The following is a 26,913-nucleotide window of genomic DNA, read 5'->3' as shown; positions in this document are numbered from 1 at the left end:
CCACGTAGAAACTGTTCTTCACACTGTGTTGGACCTCTTCATCTGCTGTTGGGTCCTCTGCGACGTGTTTCTGTAGTGCAAATGTAGCACAGCACGGGCTGCATGTGGTTCCGAAGGGGAGTACTTCCCACTGGTAGATGGCTGGGTTCTCATCTCCGATCCTCTCTCTCCATAGGAACCGCAGCAGGGGCTTGTCCTCCTCTACTAGTCTCACCTGCAAGAACATCCCTTTGATATCCCCGCTGATAGCCACCTTGTCCTGGCGGAAGCGCAGTAGCACGCCTAGTAGGGAGGGGCCGAGTGTGGGGCCGGGCAAGAGCTCTTTATTCAGATTTTGGGATCCGATCTGGTAGCTGCAGTTAAACACAATGCGATCCTTGCCGTTGTGATGGACCTTGTGATGCGGCACGTACCATGATTCGGTCGTCTGATCGGCCTCTTTAATGTCAATCTTTGTTACGTGTCCCGCTGTGATTAGCTTCTCAACCTCAGCGCGGTACACACGCTCTTGAGCGGGGTCTTTGGCTAGGCGCCGCTCCGTGTTCAATAGATAGCGCTCCGTGGCGTCTTTCTTTGCGTGAAAGGTGGGCATTCCCTCTCGCCTCAGGAGTGGAGTTGCGTATCTCATCACTCCGCCGACTGTGACTCTCTTTGTCCCCTGCTCGAGTAGGTTGATGGCGTAAATGTCTTCTTTAGAACGAATATCTTTCTTTTCGTTCTTAAAGGGCATTGTCTCTAATGTCCATAGCCTCTCGACATGCTGCAGGAGAGTGGTGTCTTCTTCTGTCGTTCTGGAGTGGAGGCAGCTAGTGGCTGCTGTTCGGTTGAGAGATTTAGCGAGGGGGCCTTGTAGGGTCCACCCTAGGCGGGTCTCGACTGCTGCAGGACAGCCTCGGGGTCCTGTATGGACCCGGTCAATCGGGACTATGAGTTCTGCATGGTCGGAGCCTATCAGCAGGGTCGGGGTAGCGCCGTCTATGAGCGGGATAGGTAATTGGCGCAGGTGCACATATTTATCCATCAACTTGGCGACAGGGTAGGTGTACTGCGATAGTCCTATTTCTTGGCTGGTGAAAGCATTTGTAATCTTGTACCGTCGCTCTGGCTGCCCGTTTGCTGCGATAGTGAAGGAGACGTTCTCGCCCTTTATCGTCTTTAAATCTCTTCTTATTGTCCGAATCGTCATTTCGTTCTTGCTCCCCCGCAGTCCCAGCTGGGCCGCAGCGGACGCGAGCAGAAGGGTCTTCTCTGACCCGTCATCAAGGACGGCGTAAGTGTCCATGACTTTATCTTGGTAGCTCAATGTCACACGGACTACCTTTAAGAGCACTTGGGCGCCGCTGCTGCTGGCGGGGTCAATGTACATGACACTTGCCTTGGTGCCGCGCGATGGTGCAGGTGGAGGCTGTCTTCTGTTACTGTCGTGTAGTATATCTAGATGGGCTCCATCGCACCGACTGCACCTTTTCTTTAGGCGGCATTCGGCTGCCATGTGTGGCCGCGCACATTGGTAACAGCGCCTGTTGGACTTTATCCATTGACTCACTTCTTCTGCATTCATCTTTGTGAATAGGTCACATTGTGACAGCCAGTGTTCTTTCTCACAGTAGGGACACGCTATCTTCCACTTCTCTTTTCTCGAGGGGGTGCTGTGACTCTTACTGCTCGGTACTGACTCTGATTGGTGCATGACAGTCACCGATCTTCTTCCATCATTTATTCTCCTGGGTCCCTCTCTGGAGCTTGGCGTGCTCCTCCCGAATGTATCCAGTCGTAAGCTGCTGACTTCTCTCGCCAGGAAGTCGGCTAGATCAAGGAGGGATGGCTCGGGGCCGTTGGGATCCCGGTACTCTCTCTGCCGCCTAAAGCGTTCCTGTCTTGCGGGTGGCAGCTTCTCCAAAATCCTCTCGACGTTAGAGTTGGCGTATAGCTCATGCATGCCCTTTTCCCGTTGCGCTCCCAGCATCCCTACCAGGGACTGCACTTTGATTGACAGGTCGTCTAACGAGCGATTGTCTGTGGCTGGGGGTAGGCGATCAATATGCCTTATCTCTTGGATTACGTAATCCCATATACGTCCATATCTCTGGTCCAGCGCCGCTAGGGCCGCTGTGTATGGTGTCGGAGAGGTGGCATAGGCTAGCGCTATATTGTGCGCTCGCGGTACTTTCAGGTGCTTCAGTAATATTGCATACTTGTGGCGTTCATCAGCGACATCCACCATCATTGTCTCTAAGCACATCCGGAGCTCCGTGTACTGTGCTCGACTCTCATAGGCGAAGTCTGGAAATGACGGCGTGGCAATGTATGACGCCGTGGATGGCTGATACATCGGCGAGCGTTGGGGGAGAGACCCCCTGGGCGAGTCCCCTCTTGCGCCTCGCTGTGGGCTGGTACTGACAGGGTACCATGGCCCGCTGGTCCAGGTGCTATTCCTCGGGGCTGGTCGTGCGTCGTGCTCACCCGTGAATAGAGTCGGGGGTCTGTAGCGCAGCGCCGCGGGGGTATAGCCTGGACTGTACTGGACCTCCTGGTCCGGTGGAGTACTGTGCTGTCGTCGGGCTTGGTTCTCCTCCTCTCCCTCTTCTTCCTCTATCAGATCTTCCAGATCCTGTAATCGTTTATTTAGCTTCTCCGCAGTGTATGCCGCTCCTTCCTTGTAGCTGGGTCTCGCTTGGACCGGTCTGGGAAGGGGGTCTGCGGGGGGTCTAGGCTCGGTCTGTTGGTCAAGTTCAGGGTCGCTTGCTCGTTGAGGAGACGCTGCCCTTGACTGTTGTCTCGACGAGTTCCTTGAACCCCTGGCGGAGAGAGAGGGTGTTGCCTTGCGGATCAGCTGCTCCATTAGCTGCGCTTGTAACTTGTCGCGCTCGACTTCGCGCTTGGTGAGATCTGCTTCTCTTTGGGCACCGGCAGCGGCGCGCTGGGCGTCGGCCCGGTCTCTTGCCATATTCTCTTCTGTCTGAAGGCGTCTCATCTCCAGGCGTGTGCGCTCTTCTTCGCTCCATTGTTGTGCTTGGAGACGGTCGCGTTCACCCTGAAGTCGATCGCGTTCGGTAGAGGCTGTCAGGCTGACGACACAGTGGTGGTGGGCCTGATCTCTGCCAACGACGAGAGGGCCTACCTGGAAGAGGTCAAGGTCCTGGCGGGATGGTGCCAGGAAAACAGCCTCTCCCTGAACGTCAGCAAAACAAAGGAGATGATTGTGGACTTCAGGAGGTCGGGGGTCAAGGACTACAGCCCCCTCAGCATCGACGGGGCACCGGTTGAGAGAGTCAACAGCTTCAAGTACCTCGGAGCCTACATATCCGAGGACTTGACATGGACCACACACATTAACAGTGTGGTGAAGAAGGCACGACAACGCCTCTACTTCCTCAGGCGCCTAAGGAAGTTCCAAGTCAGCCAGAAGATCCTTAAGAACTTCTACTCATGTACAATAGAGAGCATCTTGACCGGCAACATCACCTCCTGGTTTGGGAATAGCACTGCAAAAGACCAAAGCAGACTACAAAGAGTGACACGTTCAGCCGAACGCACAATTGGAGGGGGGCTCCCCACCCTCCAGAACATTTACTACAAGCGTTGCAAGGGCAAGGCTAAGAGAATCATTAAAGACTCCAGTCACCCGAACAACTGCCTCTTCGAACTGCTGCGGTCAGGCAAGCGATACAGGAGTCTCAAGGCGAGCACAGAAAGACTCAGAAGTAGCTTCTATCCCCAGGCCATCAGGCTGCTAAACGAACAATGAATGAACACTACACAACAACAACCACCAAACGCACATAGCACACACATCCACACGCACACACTCACTTTAAACAAACACACTGTAGCACCCACTCCACACACTTTATAGCACACACCCACTTTAAACAAACACACTGTAGCACCCACTCCCCACACTTTATATTTATGGGTGAAGGATTGCACTACAACTCGTACACCTTACTGTAAATTGTACCTAAAATTGTACCTCATCCCATTTCTGCTTTGCACTAGATAGTACTGTACATTAGTACACTGCATAGTATTGTGTATTGTATATTATATGGTAACTCAGAACATTGTACATATGTCTATACCGAACACTGTGACCTCATTTTCTTCTTCTAAATTCATGCTATATTATGTTATTATGTTATTTGATACTATCTTGTCTAGCACAGTCTCTGGAGCGTAACAGTAAGAAGCATTTTGTATGAAAGTATTCTGTACTTCTGTATGACAACTATTAAAGAACTTGAACTTGAACTTGACGAGGAACGCCTGTTGTAGCATCCTCTCCGCTTCGCTGGGGGAAGGCGGTTGTGGAGGTGAGCCGCTCCTGCGTGAGCCGCTCCTGGGGGTACTCGTTGGGGAGTCCTGGAGCTCTATTTCCTCGGCGCTCTCCTCCTCTTCTTCCGTGCAGAGTCCTCTCTCTGTAGGGTTGTCTTCCTCCCGGGGCTGGTCGGGGACTACTTCTTGGGTAGTGGCGGGGGGTAAAGGCATGTCAGCTCCTTCCTGGTCCCCACCGTGAGCTTGGTCAGTTACATTAGGACCTACTAGGGCCTCTGTGGTCGGGGAAACCTGGTCGTTAAGGTCAGACATAATTTTACTTTCTACTTTTACCGCGTTTACCGTTTGTCGAAGGCTAGGTAGTTGACTGACAGTGTAAGCCTCTAAGTACTGAGGTGTCTGTCGTCTGCGCCGCGGGCGTTCTAGGTTAGGAGGACCGTTTCGTGGAGTGTTCATCATAGGCCATTTCAATATTAATAACACTATATTAATATTACACTAGTTACCCTCCGGCTCGAAGGACCAATTGTAACTGAGGGGTACAATTCCCTGACTGTATTGTTAGATATGGTATTTAATACCACTACCTCTTGTACTTTAACTTCTGGCCATCCAGTACATGATATAAGTATGATGAACACTTTCCCACCTGATGAAACGAATCCACACAAATGTACAAATCGAATATTTAATATAGCAAAAGGTATATACAACGTTCACTTGTTTACACTTATGATTTGAAATATGCACTTGTATGGCAAATGAGTATTCGTAGGTAAATCAACATTGAATGTCCAATCTCTGGTTACGCAGGGAGTAAGTATACAACCTGGATATTTAGGAAACGATAGCGATGGTACTTAAATGATTATAGCTGGATACACTAAGGGGGGGGGGGGGGGTCCCGCTGGTTGTAAGACAGTAGGAGGGGGGGGTTAGAGAAGCCGCTGGCGGTATCCCATCTGGCCGACGGTTTCTTGGGAGAATTCAAAGTCTTGAACACGGTGCCCACAGAACCTCGGTCCGCAGACGAATACAGCTGGACCCTCTGGTGGACGGTAGCTGCCGGTCCACAACGGAGAGACGTGAGGCGACCTCACTGGTGTAGAGCGCCGTCTCACCTGGAGTCCTCTCCGGGGGGTAGTTCCAACACTCCGCAGTGTTGGCCGTTATCCATGGAATAATCAAAGCACCCAAAGCATAATCCAAGCCGTGGAAGGCTCGCCGTCGTCCGGGTAGAGTAATCCAATATACAGGTCCAGTCGCCCTGGCCCGGAGCTCCTCGGATGCAAGCACCACTAGGGGTCTGCCCAGCCTGGTTAAGCGTCCAGATAACGTCAGGAACGATGGGGGTACTGATAACTTTATAACTCTAACCGAACGATGCACCATACATAAATAGACTATTATTAGCTTAATAGAATACGTCCAACTCGACGGTATAGTGCCAAACTATGACTATTCAACTATTAATCTACACGATATCTCAATGCCTATTCTGAGGCCAAGTAGGCCTTACTACACCACACGTGCGTCGTGGGTGAGGCTTCGCGTCTGTCACTCTGTTGGAGGGTAAAGAACTGGACTAAAAGAAAGTTCTACTTTACTTGCGCCATATATATATGCGCTATGAACAAATAGTACCATTCGTATTTCGCCCGACATATTCCTGCGCGGAACCGGGGCTTGCCACGACATGTTGGGCGGCACGATTGAACTTGGACCTAGGGGTATGGCAACCTGGCGCCAGGTTCTCGTCCAATGGTAGAATGAAACTATTATGGGCTGTTTAGTAGACTAAAGGGATATTCAGTGCATATTGTACAAGGAATATACAGGGGATATCAAACGATATACAAACACTATTTAAATATATATATATAAATAAATATATATATTCGGTTTAATCTGATCCTTCACAACATTAGGGGTTTGGGTGGCTAGCTCTTTTTAATATAAATGTCAGATTGTTTTATTTATTTCATAGATTTCTATGCATTTCAGGAGTTTGGGGGGCTGGCTCCCCAAAATAATTAAATAACATAACCCTAACCTAACCTAACCCTAAAACCGAAATAAAGTTAAAAAAAAATAGTTACAAAATCCACCCATTTTCGCCCACAAACCGGCCAAAACCGGCCAAATTTTTTTCGTAGTTGTTGGTGCCCTTCTGTGCCCTACTGAAGTGCTGGGTCTAGATACGCCCCTGATATACTGTAAAGGACACTTTCGTATTATAACCCGACGTTTGGACAATCCATTATTTGGAAATAATAATAATAATAATAGTTATTCTAAAGTTTGGTGTAGTGTATAAAACCTGTATGGTCGTGTTTTTTCCCCGGCGGGGGGGGGGGGGGGGGGGGGGTGTATGGGCCTGGCCTGCCTGAGTCAAATTCCCGATACGAATTATGGTCCCAGTCCGCCACTGTGTAGGTCTGATGTTTGGTTTCATAGTGTCGTCGTACATTATACTCTTTCATCATTGCAAATCAAACAGACAAATATTCATTTTCCCACCACGTCTGAAATGTTCTGCACTCACTTGCATTTCTTTGGTTCTGCCATTTTTGGTGATCATGGTCATTTCTTTCTTTGATTCATTTTGTTTTGTGGAGAAGCTGCATTGTTGAAGACTGTAGCTCCACCTGGTGTTAAAACTAAAGTACAGGGGAGCTCCAGTAGCTCACCGCATATCTCGGCGCTATTTCTGCGTCGGGGAAAACCGTGCTCGTCACGGATCTGGTGGACACGAGTTCGATTCCCGGACCCGCCGTCATTTATCAGAATGTCTTCCCCTGCTCTACATCCCATTTCAACCTGTTTCTGTCGGTCATGCTTGACCAGAAAAAGCGATAAACGCTAAAAAATAAAGCTTAAAAAAAAGAAAAAAAAATAAGTACAAGTTAAGTGCAAGTTTCATGTGTGGGGGCCATATTCCATTATATATTTTTTATTTGCTGCGGGCCAATTCAAAATGGACCACGTGTGTGTGCGTGTGTGTGTGTGTGTGTGTGTGTGTGTGTGTGTGTGTGTGTGTGTGTGTGTGTGTGTGTGAGTGACACTAGTGTGTTCCAACATCATGTCCATATCATGTCTGATTTTGTCACTCATCCTGTGTTTCTGACTCCATCACCACCCACCCTGTTCCCCGCCATGACTTCCTGTGGAAAAGCCGGTGTTGAAACCCCAAACTGTAAGTTTTTCCCCATGATGCTACACAACACCATGGCCTGGTTCCATTTCAGCAGAACGGCTCCCTTTGTTCCCTTCACTTTCCCTTAGGCTGTTCCATATGTTAGGGGAGAGAGAGAGAGAGAGAGAGAGAGAGAGAGAGAGAGAGAGAGAGAGAGAGAGAGAGAGAGAGAGAGAGAGAGAGGACAATATTGAGGGTACAAGTAGTGCCCTAAACAATTGGTGGAAATACAATTTGGCAGTGTGTAGGTCAATATTGGCCTGTTTTATAGCTTTTCCTGAAATGTAAATGATAACATAATTATAAAACGTAATGCCTGTAAGAAAGATGGTGGTATTGCAGAGGGGTTACTGTATTTAACGGTGCTGCTCCATACGTCTCATTACATTTTCAATGGGAATATTACAGTAAATATTCAGGAACAAATGCAGAGGGGGAATATGAAGGACGGTGTGATTATTCTGAGTGGAATGTGGCCTGTGTGTGTGCGTGTGCGTGTGTGTGTGTGTGTGTGTGTGTGTGTGTGTGTGTGTGTGTGTGTGTGTGTTTTCTTGTGTTACTTCTTGCACTCCATCTGGAACAGTGAGTAACATGGGATTGGTATGGCCACACATACACACACACACACACACACACACAAGTAGGGCTGCTGCGATAAAGACATTTTGTAATGACGATAATTCTCTGACAAATAATTGCGATTACCGATTGCTATGCAATGATCCATGTTTTCACACAATGAAACAGCATCTAACTTCTCAGAGACCCGCGCAGACCTGCACAGAGATGTAGACTATTTACATTTACATTTACATTTAATAATTTAGCTGATGCTTTTATCCAAAGCGACTTACAAGTTCTGTACGACAAGTCATCAGGAAGGGCACAACTCTTATCAGCTGAGTAACAATGTTCATAAAGTGTTGAGTGCTACAGTGTAGGTTAGTTTATTAGGACAAGTGCATGACAGTAAGGTTAGTTAGGGTTAGATTTTTTTTAATTATTTTTTTAATTCAGATAATGGTTGAAGAAGTGCGTCTTTAGTCGACGGCGAAAGATTGGACGGGTTTCGGCTGTCCTAACTGGGGTGGGTAGTTCATTCCACCATTGTGGGGCAAGGACTGAGAATAGGCGACTTCTCTTTGATGACCCTCCCGGAGCTTGGATAGGAGTAGGTCTGAGGCGGCCAGAAGATGCAGAGCGTAGGGGTCTTGCGGGTGTGTAGTTAGAGACCATTGACCGGAGGTAGGCGGGAGCGGTTCCCTTTGCCGCACGGTATGCTAGGTCGAGGGCCTTGAAGCGGATTCGTGCAGCAATGGGGAGCCAGTGCAGGTCCCTAAGAAGTGGGGTGACATGGGCCGACTTCGGTAGGTTTGAGATCAGGCGGGCCGCTGCGTTCTGAATGAGTTGAAGAGGCTTAGTGGCAGTGGCCGGGAGGCCAGCGAGCAGTGCGTTGCAGTAGTCGAGGCGGGAGATGACTGTTGATTGGACGAGGAGTTGGGTGGCTTCTTTTGTCAGGAAGGGGCGGATCCTTCTGACGTTGCTCAGGAGGAATCTGCAGGTTCTGGTTGTCGCTGCGATGTGAGCAGAGAAGTTCAACTGGTCGTCAAGGACAACACCAAGGTTCTTGGCGGTCGGAGACGCGGTCACAGCTGCATTCTCGACTGTGATGGAAAGGTCTGTCAGGGGGGAGGATTTGGCCGGCAAGTGAAGCAATTCTGTTTTGCTTAGGTTCAGTTTGAGGTGGTTGGTCGTCATCCAGGCGGAGATGTCGGACAGACAGGCCGAGATCCGCTCAGAGACGTGGATATCTGAGGGAGGGAAGGAGAGGAAGAGTTGAGTATCGTCGGCATAACAATGATAGGAGAAGCCATGAGACGTGATAATGTTACCCAGTGATTTAGTGTAGAGGGAGAAGAGAAGGGGTCCTAGAACCGAGCCCTGGGGGACACCCGTCCGCAGGGGGCGGGTGGCCGACAGGGTCCCTCTCCATGACACTTGGTAGGAGCGGTCATTGAGGTATGATGTCAGCCATGTCAGCGCAGAGCCAGCCACTCCCATTCCTGCGAGGGCCGCGAGGAGGATCTGATGGTTGACTGTGTCGAAGGCTGCAGATAGATCTAGGAGAATCAGGACAGAGGAGAGGCCTTTCGCTTTTGCTAAGTGAAGTGCCTCTGTGACCGCAATGAGGGCCATTTCTGTGGAGTGGCCAGTCCGGAAGCCAGACTGATTAGGGTCTAGGAGGTCATTCTGTAAGAGATAAGCAGTAAGTTGGTTGGATACAGCAAGTGTTTTAGAAAGGAAGGAGAGAAGAGAGACAGGACGGTAGTTGCCTATGACGGTGGGGTTCAGGGTTGGTTTCTTTATGAGCGGCGTGACTCTGGCTTGTTTTAGGGAGGTGGGGACCACCCCCGAGTTGAGTGAGGAGTTGATGGTTGCAGTTAGGAATGGGAGGATGTCTGGTGCTATGGTCTGGAGGAGTGGGGAGGGTAGCCGGTCCAGCTGGCATGTAGTCGGACGGTTCGACGTTACCAGTGTCAGGGTCTCAGCTTCTGTAATGGGAGAGAAAGATGACAGAGTGAAGGATGAGGTTCTCGATTCAGCATTTGGAATGGGTGGGGGTTGGGAGAAGGAGCTGCGGATGTTCTCCACTTTTTCCTCAAAGAAGATCGCAAAGTCTTCGGCAGAGAAAGATCAGGAGGAGGGGTTGGGGGGGGAGTGAGGAGGGAGGACATGGTAGCATGCAGTTTGCGAAGATTCTTGGCAGAGGCCTCGATCCTATGGTGAAAGAAAGAAGCTTTGGCATTAGTAATGGTTTTGGAGAATGTTAACAAGAGGTTGTGATATGTGTCTATGTCAGCAGTGAGGCGTGACTTTCTATACTTCCTCTCAGCCGCTCTCAGGACCTGTCTTTGTTCTCTCACTGGATCTGTCAGCCATGGACTGGGTGGGGAACGGCGGGCAGGTTTCTCAACGAGGGGACAGAGCTTGTCGAAGGAGGTTGCAAGGGCTGAGAGGAGGGTGGAGGTTGCCATCTCTGTGGAGAGAGCAGAAAAGGTGTCACTCAAAGGTAGAGCGGATAGTATGCAGATTCATCTGAATATAAGTAAATGGTTCATTGATTATTGCAGCAGCCCTACACACAAGCACACTTCTGTGTGAGCAGCGTGCGTGTGCACGCAACCACATACACCACACACACACACACACACACACACACACACACACACACACACACACACACACACACACACACACACACACACACACAAATCACTTGAACACACAGAGCTAAGTGTGCCATTCAAGTACTCTCTTCTCCTCTTCTGTGTGGTTCCTGTGTGGTGAGACAGCCACCTCAGGGTCTCGTGAGAGTTGGCTTCAGCTGTGACTTTCTGAGGACTGAATTATCTCCTTCACCATCTCCACTGTGTTCATGCTGAGCCCATACTTGTCTTGATGATTGAGCCACTTTGAATTTGGATGGCGTTAAATGCAGTAATCACAAGTTTCAGTGCTTCAGTGCTTCCATTAGCCAGACACTTTGCATTGGTAACATTCATACTGGGTCGCTAATTAAAACTCAATCCAAATTAGTGTATTCTTAAAGAAGGATTCTTCTAATTCTGTTCGATAGCCATACATTTCTGGTTTGCTAGAATGTATTCTTTCCAGGGAATGAGATGTTATTGTTACATTCTAAAAAATGTCAGATACATTTGAATGCTAACATAATAGTTTTATTGAGGGGTTATTTGATAGTCACAACAATCATAATAATAATAATAATAATTATAACAATAATAGTAATTTCTTGCCGGTGTCTACACTGCTGTACAGGTATTTCTCAAGCAGGGAATGGTTATTCTACTATAATAGTCTATAATCAGTCTCCTTTCATGCTATTAAGACTACAGTAGCTGGCATCTCCCTCTCTCTCCAGGCCGTTAGGTCCACACATGCCTGCACTGTGAATCCCATTAAGACATGGTGGCGGAACTAAATGCTTGGGGCTTCCCTCCAGCCTCAGTGCACAGAAGGTTCTCTCCTTTCTTTGGGCCGTATGCCTCTGTGAGTGCGTGCATTTTAGAGAGGGAGAAAGAGGTATGTAGTTCATTTACTTCTGGAGACATACATGTGTGCTTAAGGAACACTGACTGATACTGAAAAGGACTGCTTCACATTGAGATTCACACACACACTGTGTTCACAGTCCTGTTGCAACTGTTGTGAAACCGTTTTGGTTAGTAAAATAGCTAATATAATGTCATATATATTATGCATATGCTCTTACAATAGTTTAATTAATAATATGATGAACTGTTCTGCAATCACTGCAGTAAAATAGCTTTTATAAACTGCAGTGAAAATAAAGCTATTGGTGTTGAAGATGGCATACTTCTGGTTTGACACCATTACTCATTCCACAATAGGACTTTCACAAGTTCAACTCACACAATGACAACAGTCAACAGACACAAAGGATAGGTAGAAATCAATAGTTTATTAGCAACGATGCAACGGCCTGATGCAGGTGGCTTGGGGAGGATGCACATGGAGCCGCACCCAAGAGCGTGCGCTCAGTGGAGATTGGATGAGGGAAGGGAAAGGAAAGGGGACCTTTCACAAGAGTGCTCATCTCTAACCGTTAGAGTAGGCTCCGGAAAGGAGACTCTGTTAGCCTCAGAGGTGAAGAGGGAAGAAAAGTGGGACGTTTGGGAACAGTAGTTTATATAAGCAGAGAGTGATTGAGCCGGGAAGGAATGTTGAAGATGAAGATGGGTTAAGAGTGGCCGTGTATACAGGGATAGTGTAATGGATTGAAATCGTGGGATGGGGTAGTGAATTTGGAACATCAGAGAAAGCCGAAGAAGGCTAGAATGAACATGGCTTCTAGCATGAGGTTGGTGTGGGGGGAGAAAGGGGAGGTGCGCAGAAGCGATATGCAAGCCGTGAGGATGTCAATGGTGATAGGGAGGTGAATGGGCTGAGGACTGGGTTGGTTCCTCTGGAGGCCTCACAAGAGGAGGGACATCTGGGAGTGAGAGAGGGCAGGGCAAGGAGAACCGTGAATTAATTAATAATTAATAATAATAATAATTAGAGGGTGGCGTGACGAACATGAAGGGAATTGTGAGAAAAAGTGATGAAAGAGGTGATGGTGAGAAGGTTGAAGGATAGGAAGGGGAGACAGAGGGAGGCATGGAAGGAGAGTTGCGTTCCAGGCTGTCCAGTAGGAAACAGAGGTGCTAGAGGCTAAACCGTTGAGGATGTGGATGCAGGACTGGTGGATCAATGGTAGGAGGGAGGGGTTTAATGTGAAGGTGAGGAGAGAATAGGGAGGAACTGGAGTCGGGTTCCGGTCCACTTTGGGAGCCAAGGTGAAGAGTCTCTGAAACGGGAAAGAGAGTCAGAGATTGAGTTAGAATGACTGGGGACGTGGGCTGCGCAGAGGATGAATTGGTGAGTGGGGGATAACGGCTCATGAAGGGAGAGATGTGGAGGGATCGGGATCAATTGGAGTTGATGATGTCAACTACTGCTGTATTATCGGAGTGGATGAGAATTGATTGTTGGGGCCATGAACTCCCCCAAAGATTGCAGCTACCACAACTGGATAGATTTCGTGGAGCGCTGATGATGCAGCACTCTGGGTGAGCTCGGAGAACTCTGGGGGGCCACTGCGCCGCAAACCACCTGCCTGTGTAGTACCCCCCGAATCCTACTGAGGGGGCTGCATTAGTGTTATCGGTCTATGTCTTGGGGATGGGAATGGTAGTGTAAAATATAGTGCAGCTGTTCCAGTGGGTTAGGAACAGTGCCCACATGCGGAGATCCTCGAGGCAGGCACTGTTCAGCACCACCCCGCTGGACAGATCCTGGGTTGCTGATGCCATCGCCAGGAGGTGAGCCACGAACGGCCTGCCCTGAGGAATGATGTGCATGGAGAAGTTGAGGTGGTCGAGGAGGGAAAGGAGGTCATGTTTCATGTAGATGGTGGAGGACTGGAACTCTTCAATGGTACTGGACAGCCTGGCTCATTTATATGCAGGTAACGATGCTTGGAACTTCGAGGAATTTCAGCTGTAATTTATTCACATTTATCTGGTGCGAGGGGAACGCCTAACACCTTGAAAACGGAGGACATATTGTTGAGTCCGGATGCCGGGGGAGATGGGGGGGGGGGTTACGAGAAAGGGGATGTGGTAGTTATTCTGAAGTATCCAGCAGGGGGCCTCGGACAGGGTGTAGAATATTTTGGGGCTGTTCTTGCATCCGAACGTGAGCCTGACGGCGGAATAATATGGCTCCCGCCACTTCACGGCCAACAGGATACAGGAGCATAATTTTGAAGGATGATGTTATGTGCCAGCCACGCCCCACGCCTCGCCTTTCTGATGAAGGCTATGGCATCGTCTATTGATGCGTAATTGAGTGACAATTCTGGGGAGGGGATGCGGCTATTGATGCTTGGCGTGGAGGAGGCGTGAGGTGCGGATAGATCAATTATAGTCGCTTTTTCTCCAGAATACTTTCTGGTGGCTATACTGATTGGGCTGATTGGGGGTGAAGTGAAGGGCCTATCATGAATCCTGCGTCCAGCTCCTTCCTTAGCAGCTTGTGTACTACTTGTAGCTTGGAAAGAGGTTATTGCAAATAAATGATTTGTGGGGAAGTGAGACCAGGGTTGAAACCAAAGTGCAGACCATGTAACAGGAAAAGGAATGAAATGCTGATCGGGGTGTTGTGATAGTTCAGATGCCAGAGCTGGCACGATAGACAGGTATCGATTCCATTTCTTCATTCGGCGGAGGTATTCTGACTGGGTGCGGATGCTGGGGGAACAGAGGTGGAGCTGAGGTGAGGGACCGGGATCTGGGGTGACTTGGGGCACAAGGGGGCACAATGAGGTGAAATAATTGTATGAGTTATATACATACCATACTGGTGAGGACCCGGCACATGGCAAAGACGTGGACAGATATCTCCTGATCCAGTGCCCCCCCAGTATGTACACTGATTTGGCAGAGCATTTGGAGAAGGCCAGATGGGAAAATAAACTCTGGCTTGCCGGCTCCCATGGAGAGAAGGGTGGGAATTGGCACTGGGGCTGCAGTAGTGTGGGAGGTTGGGGGTAGGGAGAGGGACGGTGACCGTAAAGTGGGTAGGGTATGGTCAGCTTGTGCTTGCTTGGGGGGTTGCGCTTAGTGCTTGAATGGATTGGTTTGGTTTGATACCATTACTCATTCCACTATAGGAGATCACCATCTTTATGTAGCTGGTTTTGGGTTCACTAATGGTGGTGAAAAAGAAGGTGGCGATGACTCTGTGTTTGTTAAAATTTCTGGAAAGAACATTTCTGAAAGTGATGGAAAGGGTATTTGTTGAATCTGTCATTATCTTTATAAACATATGAGAACATTTCTTTAGACTACAGTATGCTGTTATGGTTTTAGTCAAATAAATACAAATACATTTGGCAATATTGCCCCCTAGTGTTTAAGTAGCAGCATTGCATTATCATCTGTTATCATTGTTTTTTGTTTTGCATATATATATATTTGTTTTGTAAAGTTTTAAATTATTACACTCATTTGAGTAGTGGAAAAGGGGTAGGATTAAATAAGTGTATACTTCTTCCTACTCCTTTTCGAACATGTAAATTGAGTTGTGTTTTGCTTTTGTTTATTTTTATTTTTTTTTCATTTAATTTCTTGAGATCAATGATTTGTTTTGATTTTATATTGTTTGTATTTATTTACATGTTCGAAATAATAAATAAATAAATAATAAATAAATATTCAAGAGTTAAGGATTAAAGTGGAGACTTGACTAGTTTGATGAAGGTGCATTTTAAAACTCCATAAGGTAATTGACCATATTCACACAGTGGCCATTTAGCTCGTATGTCATACTCAGATTCCTTTCTTTCTGGTCAATATAGGCCTGCAGTGAATGAGAGACATTTCTTCCTGTTTATGGTATGCTGATGTGCTCAGTTCACAGTTGAAATTAAAATATCTTATTACTAAGATGCCTCGGCTAAATGAAAATATAGGAGAGAGAAACTCTTCTATCTGTTCTCCAAATTATAGCACACTTGCTAAAAAAACAACAACACTTGATCAGGTTGGCACCTTGCATGGTTGCCTCCGCCGTCGGTGTGTGAATGTGTGAGTGAATGGGTAAAATGTGAGTAACAAATTGTAAAGCGCTTTGGATAAAAGCGCTATATAAAAAAGCAGCCATTTACCATTTAATCCTCATGCCTCTCAGTGTTACAGTACTATTATGTACAGTCATACAGGTATACACACACTAAGGTAGTTAACATACTGGCTAGTGGTATAACTAGTAAGAGTAGGTAAGGATATACAGATATAGATATAGTATATACCGGTATGTAAACAGGAATATATGCAGGTATATTCAGACCAGATTCATGTGTGGATAAATTGTGTTTGTGTTGTGTTGTGTTGTGTTGTGTTTGTGCTGTGTTGTGTTTGTGTCGTGTGGTGTTATATTGTGTATCAGTACCAAGCAACACTGAGTAATGTCCTGCTGTCTTCTGCCCCTCCCAGGTCTCCAGCAGAAGACTCAGGAATGTGTAGCAATGCTCCCGCTGTCCTCCTTTCCACCCCTCCCACCAGCCTCCCACCTCAGCCCCACCCTTGTAGCCCTCCAGACTCTGTCTCCTCGCTGACCCCCTGCTCTTCACTGCCACCCTCTGCTTCACCCACCCTCACAGACATCTTTGGCCTGCCCACCCCACCCTTGGGCAGCGGGGGCGCCTACAGCCTGAGCTCCTCCCGCGCCGCGTCGCCACTCACACTGATGCAGGCGGTGGCTGCTTCGGGCAAGCCCTTTGCCTCCAAGCCCATGGAGCTATGGAGCAAACATGACGTGGCTGACTGGCTGGAAAGCCTCAACCTGGGGGAGCATAGAGATGCTTTCCTGGACAATGAGATTGAGGGCACCCACCTCCCCTCCCTGCAGAAAGAGGACCTGATAGACCTGGGGGTGACCAGGGTGGGCCATCGTATGAACATTGAAAGGGCCCTCAAGCTGCTGCAGGACAGATAAAGGAGGAGGGCAGGGGTTGGGATGAGAGGAGTCTGGGGAGAGGAAAGGGAGGTGTTGCTCATCAATTTGACCACTTTCTTCATTGGTTGTCTGGGGCACTGGTCTCAAGTTGTGGAACTGGGTCCAGGTTGTTGTCCAAGCTAATGCTGCCTCTTGTCCTGTCTGCTCATCATCCTCCTCTTTCACCCTTGTCTCCGTGATCCACTTGTGTCTCATCTTTCCTTCTTCCTCCTGAGTGTCAGGGGAGCAAGGGATCCTGGAGGAACATCTGGGATGGAGAGAGAGATACAGGAATGGCTGCTCTCTTTAAGCCCAGAGGACACCAGCATGAGGGATGGTCCAGAGAAACTCTGGAGTCACTGAAACACGTTGGGACACTGGATAACTCTGGTCTGGATGTGTATTTGAAACAATCAAAAGACTTATGCTCGTCCGACTGCTTTAGAATACTGAAGACTTTTTCCAACCACCCTGGTGTGGGTGCATTGAAAAAACCAGCTGAGCTGGTGGTCGCTCCTTTTATATCTTTGCTAGAGTTTCTTCAGAGACAAATATTTCTTCACTAGAGTCGTACCAGAGTTATATTTCCGGGTGCACCTAAGGTTATAGAGATGTTTGAAAATAGACTTATTTTTTGCTTCTCACCTGTTTGTGTCTAAATAAGAACCTGACGTGTTTAGCTGAATCTTGAAGCATATCTTGTATACACATGCACTACACACAGACACAAATGTGGATACACACTTACTCTCAGAAACACGCACACACATACCTAGTATGTATACACACAGTGTTACTATGATGGCCTTCTTCTCCTGAGAGAGAGCAAAGTATAGTGAGTGGGCCAGCAGACTGTAGCAGGTGCCAGTATCTGGGGCTAACATCATACACCCTCTTCAAATCCACTCAGTTCCCCCTTCCTGTGTAGAAGGAAAATACAGGAGAAAACATTATGACTGTAAGGTATCACGAGAGCCCAGAACACAGGGTATAACATACGTATATCGTGCAGTGGCAAATCTTACTCAGCTGGTATGAAAAACAGTGGCCAGATCATTATTCTTACGTGTTGTACCTGCATTTCTGGCATGGTGATACTGGTCTCACATGGGTTTTCTTTTTATCTGTGTGTGTGTGTGTGTGTGTGTGTGTGTGTGTGTGTGTGTGTGTGTGTGTGTGTGTGTGTGTGTGTGTGTGTGTGTGTGTGTGTGTGTGTGTGTGTGTGTGTGTGTGTGTGTGTGTGTGTGTGTGTGTGTGTGTGTGTGTGTGTGTGTGTGTGTGTGTGTGTGTGTGTGTGTGTGTGTGTGTGTGTGTGTGTGTGTGTGTGTGTGTGTGTGTGTGTGTGAGAATACCTATTGTCATTCAAACCAATTAGCTACATTAATAAATTCACTATACAAGTAGGTCACGATATAGGGAAACAAAAGCTATTCTTCATTTTCTTAGATTAATTCTGTCAAATATCCCTCCTACTCATTCCATCACCATATTTAATATGTTAACGCTAACAACGCTAAACATTCATTTGGTCTAGACATGCATTCTTTATGAATGAAACACCCTGTGTAAATGGTCGAAATTTAGTCTTTTTATATAAAAGAGAGCATTCAAAATATGTATGAAATAGCAACCATATATTGAAGCTTTGTGGATACTGTGGAGTAGTGCAATTGACCTATCTCAAGCCCCACCCTCTTTTCTTGATCTTCCAATCACACAAGGATCAAGAGAAGAGGGCAGGGTTTGAGAAAGGTCAATGAGGATGAAGGTCTACAGAAAAGACAGGGCATATGACACTGGACTTACAAGGCAGCTTTGGACTTTCATCAACAGCCCCTACGAAACAAGAACATCCCCATTGATGCTAAGCCAACTAAAAAGATTGACATACTGCCATACTTTTAAACAACCTGATTTATGTTGATACATTGAGAGTACAATTGCCTTGAAATTGATGTGTTGGGGAGCGCAGCCAGTTGAGGCGAATACCTTGTTTTGAACAGGGCTTTGGCATCAGTGATTTACTCTGAATTGCTTGTTCAGTGAACACTGTGTTCCATCTTCAGTCTTCAAGCCACTGAGCACTAAATAAGCTCAAAATGGGCAATCAGGTTGGTGTTCGTCAGCAGAGCAGGTGTGGTCTCTGTCTAAAAACGTATATTGTCCAAGAAAAGAGAATGAGACTAGAATTGGATGAAAGCCCCATTTGGGATCAACCTGTATCCCTGTAGAAACAAAAACAGTATACAGTATGTGGACTCAGGAATGTCATTCATAGAAAGCATATTATGTGCACAGAGAGAAAGAGCAAACAGCATGGTATACAGTGTCCTTGTTCTCTAACTAGCAGAAAGGCAAGTAAGTAAGTAAAATGTATTTAGTATAGCACCTTTCACAGAGCAAGGTCATAAAGTAAAGAATATAATTTTCTTTAAATAAGACCATAAAATGTGTTAAAAAAAGAAACAAACAATCAAACATAAGCAACAAAGACATTAAAAAAGATTACAAAAAAAAAAAACATATCGGCAGCAGGAGAAAAAAGCCAGTCTGAATACATTGTCAATAGAGACTGCTATCGTAAGCCTATAGGAAGCATGTTCCACAATGGCAGAGCCTTCAAAGGCACGACCACCTTTTGTGGAGTATGAGGGACCTAAGTGACCTACTGGTGATATATGGATGAATCAGGTCACAGATGTACACAGGTGCCTGAACGTGGCTCTACTGTGTGCTCTACTGAGTTTGGCAATGTTTCTTAAATGGAAGAAAGATGTACGGGTCAACACTTTGATAATGTTGATCCAAGTACATAGCCAAATATAACCCTATATGTAGACCCTACAGCAGAGAAGAGAACAAGTCAAATAGATGTTATTGCTTAGCTCAGAGGCAGAATAGTTGTGAGTCAAGAGTTTAGCGTGAAGGAGTTCAAGGATAAATGACTAAGCAGTAAGCATGTAAACAAATTGAGGGCTGAGATTATCTTCTACCATTCTGGATGATTCATTCAGTCTCTTTGGCCACAGAGTGGCAACACACTATAAAATATTATCAATGCCCCATCAAGCACCTGCTCTGGTGAGAGCAACAACTATGACAGTACAAATCGAATTCAAACATTGTTCCAAAGATGGCAGTGTTTTAGTTCATTCTATGACATCTACTGTAAATCTACGTTTATAGCAGCAGAGGCTCATATGTTAATTGATGTCATTGATTATCGGCTGAATGCACTATGGAATATCTGTTGTACTGAATGTGTATATAAGAGTGATTTACAGATAAGAATAATATTCTATATGATTATATCTATGTATAATGCTGTTACAAGTTTAGAGTCAAGAAAGAAATTCTATTTAAAGCTTAAAGCTACTTTATAGAAGCCCGGAACTGACTTCATATTCATACAGCAGTCGTCCTCCATCCATCATCCTCATGAGGGTGCCTGTCAGAATGCCCTTCCCCTGGGACCTGCTCTTCTGTTGGCTGATGTTATTTATAAGAGTTCTCTGTATATGTTGAAGTAGATTTATTTTGGTGTACACTTCAAAGGGAAGTAGCTGTGTGCTCAGCACTTAACACGTTGTCTTGAAACACTTTGAAATGGTTCACCCTGAACAAATGTATTGTGTGCTGTATTGTTTCTGTATCATACTATGTAGCTTCAGGTGTACACGATAGATTGAAGTCGTATCTGCCGCTTAGGTTTTCATATCTGTTGTATGTGCAGCATTCTAAGGAGAGAGAAAAAAACATGCAAAGACTCTGTGTTCTATGAACATTAGCCATATGTTTGCATTAGGTAGACAATGGTTAGGAAAGTATTTTTCATCCATCTGGTACTTAAAGGGCAAGTTAATAATTTTGGACGCCTAGAATTATTTAGAATTGACCAATTATGTTGCCAATTGGTAGAGTCACTTCTCAGCCCAATTCATGCTGTTCTTCATTTTGGATACCCCCGGCTCTGGCACAAAACTAATGCAAAGGCAATGGGGCCACCTTCCAGTCTGTACAAGCCGGAGGCTGAGACCTCTCTGAAACCTTTCAGTGCTTGTACAGACTGGAGTGTGGCCCTGTTGATTTGGATTTGATTTAGTGTTAGTGGCTAACTAGCCAGAGCTGTGGGCATCCTGTATGAATAACAGCATGGTTTGTGCCGAGAAAGGACTCCACCAATCAACATTATTTATAAGTAGGAAATAGGGCTAGGGTTCCAAAATGATTAATTTACAGTTTAATATGGTGAACTCCCCTCTCCCTGTATGTAACAGTATATGCCTACTTAAAAGAACACTCCACCTATGAAATAAAGCTGTTTAATTATGTTCATAATCTCATACATATAATATGTCTTGTACAAATTAATTTGGTTTGAGATTTAGATTGAAAAGAGTTAAGATATGTGATGTCATTATGCTGTATATTATAATATTTTTTTTTTTTATAAATTCATCACCTGATGAAAATGAATAATACACACACACACATACATACGTATATATATTTGTCATTTTAGCCATCGATAAAACATTAAAAACATGTAAACTACAGGGTTTAAAAACAAACAAGTCAGATAATCACAGATCTCATTTAATTATGCTCAACTCTACTCTCATCAAATGTCAGACTCAGACCAATTGAATAAGTGGAACTATATAAAACCGCTACCTTGAGAAACTCAAGGCAAAAAAAAAAAGTTCTTACAACTATCACATGAACTCTTAATAACTCAAACTAAATTAATTTATACAAGACAGGTTAGACAGGTGTGTGAGATTTTAAGCATAATTCCGCTATATTTTTTGGGTGGAGTGTTCCTTTAAGAACGGATGACTAAAAGGGATCATTCAAAGTATAAGGGTGTACTTTTTTCTGTCTGACCACAAGCAAAAGGCTCGTCAGAGGCAATGCTGCTATAATCTGTTCCTTTTTGAATATTACTTATATTAAAAGAAACTACTGAGTGTCTGAGGGTGGGGGAAAAAGCACAGTATTTTTAGAGATTTGTATAGAATTATATAACATTTTATAAAGGCTATTTGAACAAAATAAATGTCAACTCTGAAGTGTGGATTGCCAAAAAAAATTTAACATATAGATATACAATTGATATTATTAGATTTATGGGTTATGTAACCAGCAATATTTATTCTCAACAAATTGTCCTTGGTTGTGTTTTTTTTCTCCCATTATGGATTTATATATTGTGCTATGGTCACTTGTCAAGGTTCGATGAAGACTTGGATAGATACATTCTATATTGCAGTAATAGACTGAAAACATAATTGGCCAATGAGAGAATAGGATACAGGCATCTTCTGACCATCATCATCTGCCTGTATTGCACTATCAGTTCAAGTCCTGAGTCTAAAGTGTATAATGAGTGTATAAATGAGTGAAATTCTGTAAATTTATATTATATCTTAAAGACCATCTTGATTAAAATAGAACTTTAAAAAAAAAGGTATGCTAAACTTATATATGAATCCACTAAATAAAATACAAAAAGAATAGTGGTGACCGTGACTGTTGACTTAATGAAAATAAACAATTAACCTATCTCAAACCGTTGTGATCGGAGGATCAAGAAAAGACGGCAGGGTTTGAGATAGGTCCATGGCATTCACTAAGCTCATTTCTATGTGGAAACTTAGAGCTGAGTAGTAGTAGTAAGAAGCTACTGTATAAAGACCATCACCGTGGCCTGGCTCTCACTATATAGGCCATGCTAAGAATAGGCATGGTTTCACTAACCCACCTCCACTTCCATTAAAAACACTTCCCACTTAATCATCAATAACATTTAGGTTATTTTTCTTCTTTTGTTGATATTATTATTTGAGAAAGTCTTCATAGCTAAGATGTTTTCGTGTACTTTTGTGTAAAGACTATTGTGTTCATGTTTTCTATGTTGCTGTAATTGTGTGCTGCTGAACCATCTTTAGAGTCAACTAATTACTGAAATGAAAAAAGAGAAAAGTTCCTGTAACTGCACTCTTCCTTCCCCAAGCCCCCTCAAATCCTCAATACTTCTTGTATGGCAACCAAAATTCACTGTAATAAATAAATAAATATAATATTGCACTACTGTTGTATTCTTATTATTTACAGTATGTGTCTTTCCCCCTTGTGTGACAGAGAGGACCCGCACTTAAAAGAACACACCAACATTATGGAAAATGTGCTTACTGTCTTCTCCATTGTAGACAAGAAGATAGATACAGTACAAATTTCCTGCGAGAGGACAGTAAAAGTGCATTTCCCATAATGTTGGCATGTTCCTTTAAACTGCCAAGTGGATCATGGTAGCATTTTGTTTGAAGTCATGTGCATATGTGGGACCAAATAAATGTCATCCTTTCAACCTATTTTGCCAAATAAATACATTTAGTAAATGGTGCGAAAATTCCATTTTAAAAATTACTACAAGCCTAGCAATCATATTCACCCGCTGCACTTGAGGGTGTGATTGGGGAGTTCAGTACATTATTTTGACAAGAGCGGTGATATTCTATAATGCTAATGTTACTGTGGCAATACTATAGGCTTACACTTTCCTGTGCAAAAAGTAGGGCAACACTAACTAGCCCATTTCCTTGGGTAGATTATGAATCCACAAGCCCCTGGGTATCAAAGCCTCGAGTCTAGAGCCTCCCCCGCAACAGCCCAAGAAAGATAAGAAAAAAAAAACATTGATTCTGCACATACTGTAACCTATGGTGTGACATCATCATCAGAACACCCTGGGCTGGTGCCTGATAGGCTACAGTAATGCACTGATTCTTGAGAGTTGGGACAAAACATGTCCTACATAGAAAAGTCTAATTTATATAAAAAAGAAAGAAATTCATAATGATTGACATACTCACAAAGTTACATCTAAAGGTATTGTGTATACTGATGTTATGTTTTAGCACATATATTTGTTTTTTGGGGGATATTTGTTTAAATGTATAATCTGTGGTTAGAAGCTCCCATGTTAATTATCTTGTCCTCAGCAAGGGGTCACATTATTGACCAGCCCAAAAAACCTTGAAAGACCTCTCCACTTGTGAAAACATACATATCAAATCAAAGATAAGGGTTATACATGTATAAAACAATGTCGTGAAACTCAAATAATATTTTCCATAGAAATCTACCTATCAAAGTTGTGTCCTCAGTTTATGTCAACTCTGTCAGACCTTTTCATAAACCTAATTAAATCAGGCAATAGCATGGCCAGCTCTATCCCTGAGGACCCCTTTTCCTTCCCCTGAATGTGGTGAATGCAACACTACCACACATGGTCTGGTAAGTTTAAAACTTTTTGATATTTTAGACAAACAATGTCAATATTCCGATGGTCACAGCTGGAACATGTCAACACCGTCTCTCCGTTATTATACTTTTAAAAAACAATAGTGGATTGAATTCAAGTGTTTCAGTGAGATTATTAAGACAGCTAGCAACGGCCAAAAAACTAGCTAGCTGCAGTGCACAATACAGGCTTGGAGGGAAAATGTGTGCCCTTTTGTCAACTCCGTCAGACGTCAACTCCATCAGATTTTGTGTCTGACGGAGTTGACGTGTAAGCTGACGGAGTTGACAAATCCATCAATAACCTCATAATATGCTATTATTATACTATTTTTGAACATGGTAAAGGATTTAAATGTTATTTCAGAGTTTTATCTGCACAGAAGTGTGCATATAATAGCATGCATTACAATACACTTCTGACTTTTAGAGCATGGGCAGGCTGTGGTCTGCTTATTGAATAATTGTCTTACTTTCCCAGCACATGTGTTAATAAATAAATATAAATATATCACTTGTCTACGTTGATTGATTGATTGATTGATGTAAAATATGGTGCAGTGTGTAGTTTTCACTACCAAACATCTACACTCTTGCCTCTTATAGAGCGGGGAAGGAGTTCCATGTTGCCCTTTCATATCCCAGAAGGGATACAAGACAGAAGAAAACAGTTATTCTTGTTCTTATACTGTTTACTTAGATCATCAGAGCAAAGGTGCACGGTGTAAACTGTGGATATTTCATCTTAATATCTTTATAATAATTCTTAATATAGGACTGGTCCATGCATGTCTAGATTGCTGCATCATCCTTTCTCTGACTTTCCATCCATAGTGTAATACATTATGGTATGGAGTGATCAACAGGGGAAAAAATTGCTAGTCAGTTGTCACAATCTTATCAGTTGTAATATACCCTAGGAATATTGGAATGACTGTCTTCTTGAATTTGCTCCCACTGCTTCCACTGAACATGGATTTTGTCTGCACAAGCCAGTGAAGATGTTTGCAACATCTAGTTATAGAAACTATGCACTGCAGCTTTAAGATTTAACGTCAATCAATCATGTTTAGTAAATAGACACCTGATTTTATAGTCTTATTCTAATACATTTTCATGACTTTTGTATTATAGGCAAGCAAGCAGGGCTTGACGTTGACACCTGCCCACCTGCCCAGGGCTAGTGAAAATGCTGAGTGGCTAGTGACTTTGGAAAACCACTAGCCACAGTGGCTAGTGAGCCAAAAGGTTAACGTCAAGCCCTGCATAGGTGTGTCAATGATAATGTTCACAGCGTTTGGAGCAATAATATAATTGCTAGGTTCAACACAGCCAAGGCATAGGTGTGTCAATGATAATGTTCACGGCGTTTGGAGCAACAATGTAATTGCTAGGTTCAACACAACTCTTCCACATCTACACCCTCCATCTTGTCCCAGTCAGCCGTTGCCCCAACTGGAGCTCCTTTTGCGGCTGAGTCACTGGTCGCAGGCAGTAGTAAACAATGGAGTCAACAGTGATTGATTGATTGATTGAAAATTTTATTAACAGATTGCAGAATGGGTACAGTACAGTACAGCTCAATACATACAATTGTTAAGGGGATGCAGACCAGAGAAAGACTTTCGTCTTGTTTACATCAGGGTCCCCCATTTTCAATTCATCGTAACATATGTGACATACATGACATACCGATAGACAGTACTGCTACATCTATACATTTATGACATACCAGATTTGCAATTACAGTACTGTTTGTGATACAAAAAGAGTCCAGAAAGAAAAGAGTATATACATTAGACGTAGAAACTGTACATTGGATTGGGTAGGTGGGGGTGGGGGGGGACTGTACATTGGAGGTGGATGGGTGGGTGGGGGGGGGGGGGGGTTGGGTAGGATTGGGGGGGGGGGGGGGTTGGGTAGGAGGGGTGGGGGGGGGGTTGGGTAGGAGGGGTGGGGGGGGGACACTGTACAACTGTACAAACAACACTGTACATTGGATTATTGACAAGACCATACTTGGTAATTTACTGTACATTGGAGGGGGTTGTGTTCGGACATTTACAGGGGCCAGTTTCGAGTTGCAGTCTCCCTTAGGTGTTTTTTGAGAGTGTTTTTGAAAGTGGGTAGTGATTCACATTCCTTTACAGCTTTGGGTAGGGCGTTCCACATTGATGTGGCATAATTGCGAAACGTGTTTAGTCCCTTGTTTGAGCCGAATCTGGGTTTAACATGATTTGTGGAGCTCCCTCTGGTGTTGTGATCGTGGTATTCACTGACCTTTGGGAAGTATTTTGTCATGTACATGGGTACCTTGGTCGTGTAGTGTATCTTGTAGACCAGGCTCATTGCAAGTTGCTGTACTCTGTCGTCTACTCTAAGCCATCCTAGGTTGTCAAAGTGGGCAGGGGTGATCAAAGTCCTTTTAGCTTGGCCCTCAGAGCCCACCACTTCTAAATATTCTATATATTTTTTAAAGTGACATATAAAAACGCCACTGCGCGTGCTTGCACGTGTATGTGTGTGTGGGGGGGCATCCACAAGAATCTGGCCCAGGGGCCTCTGAAGTCTTAATCTGGCCTTGATACTTCATTTCAAACCTTTATTTATACTCGTGAAAGCACTGAGGTTTCCCTAATTTACAGTGATGACGAGTTAACAAAGGACACAAATATCATAAGTTAATAATTACAATGAATTACAATTACTACAATGATGGATTAAAAACAATTACATGATTCAGTACATAGGTCAAGTGCAATGCCTTTAAACTCCATGAATGACGGGAATGTTCCGAGCTTTAGAGTCTTTTGCAGGGTATTCCATGTGTATGGAGCATCGTAGGAGAAGGCAGATTTTCCAAGCTCAGACCGAACTCGAGGCACCCTGAGCACAAGCCGATCATTCGAACGAGTTTGGTAGGTGACAGCACTCCAGACCAACAAAGATGTAATATAAGGTGGAAGGTTGCCAATAATTGCTTTGTAGATAAAAAGATACCCATGATAACTACGTCGCAACGAGAGAGATGGCCAGCCTACCCTCTCATACAA

General features: G+C 44.8%; 1 protein-coding gene across 1 annotated transcript in view; it reads left to right on the top strand.

Annotated features, from left to right (window-relative positions):
- Positions 1–16,555, top strand: part of LOC311247418 (SH3 and multiple ankyrin repeat domains protein 2-like) — a gene marked incomplete at its 3' end in the record, with an annotated part of 730,890 nt that extends 714,335 nt beyond the window's left edge. Inside the window, 1 exon segment of the mRNA XM_084337816.1 lies at positions 16,054–16,555. Within this exon segment, the coding sequence (XP_084193942.1) occupies positions 16,054–16,555 (502 nt within the window).
- Between the last annotated feature and the right edge of the window lie 10,358 nt (positions 16,556–26,913).

Source organism: Notolepis coatsorum (assembly GCF_963971535.1).
Source record: "Notolepis coatsorum genome assembly, chromosome: 20".
In the NCBI taxonomy this organism is placed as follows: domain Eukaryota; kingdom Metazoa; phylum Chordata; class Actinopteri; order Aulopiformes; family Paralepididae; genus Notolepis; species Notolepis coatsorum.
Note: the sequence above shows the minus strand (reverse complement) of the source record. Positions and strands in the feature narration are given on the sequence as shown.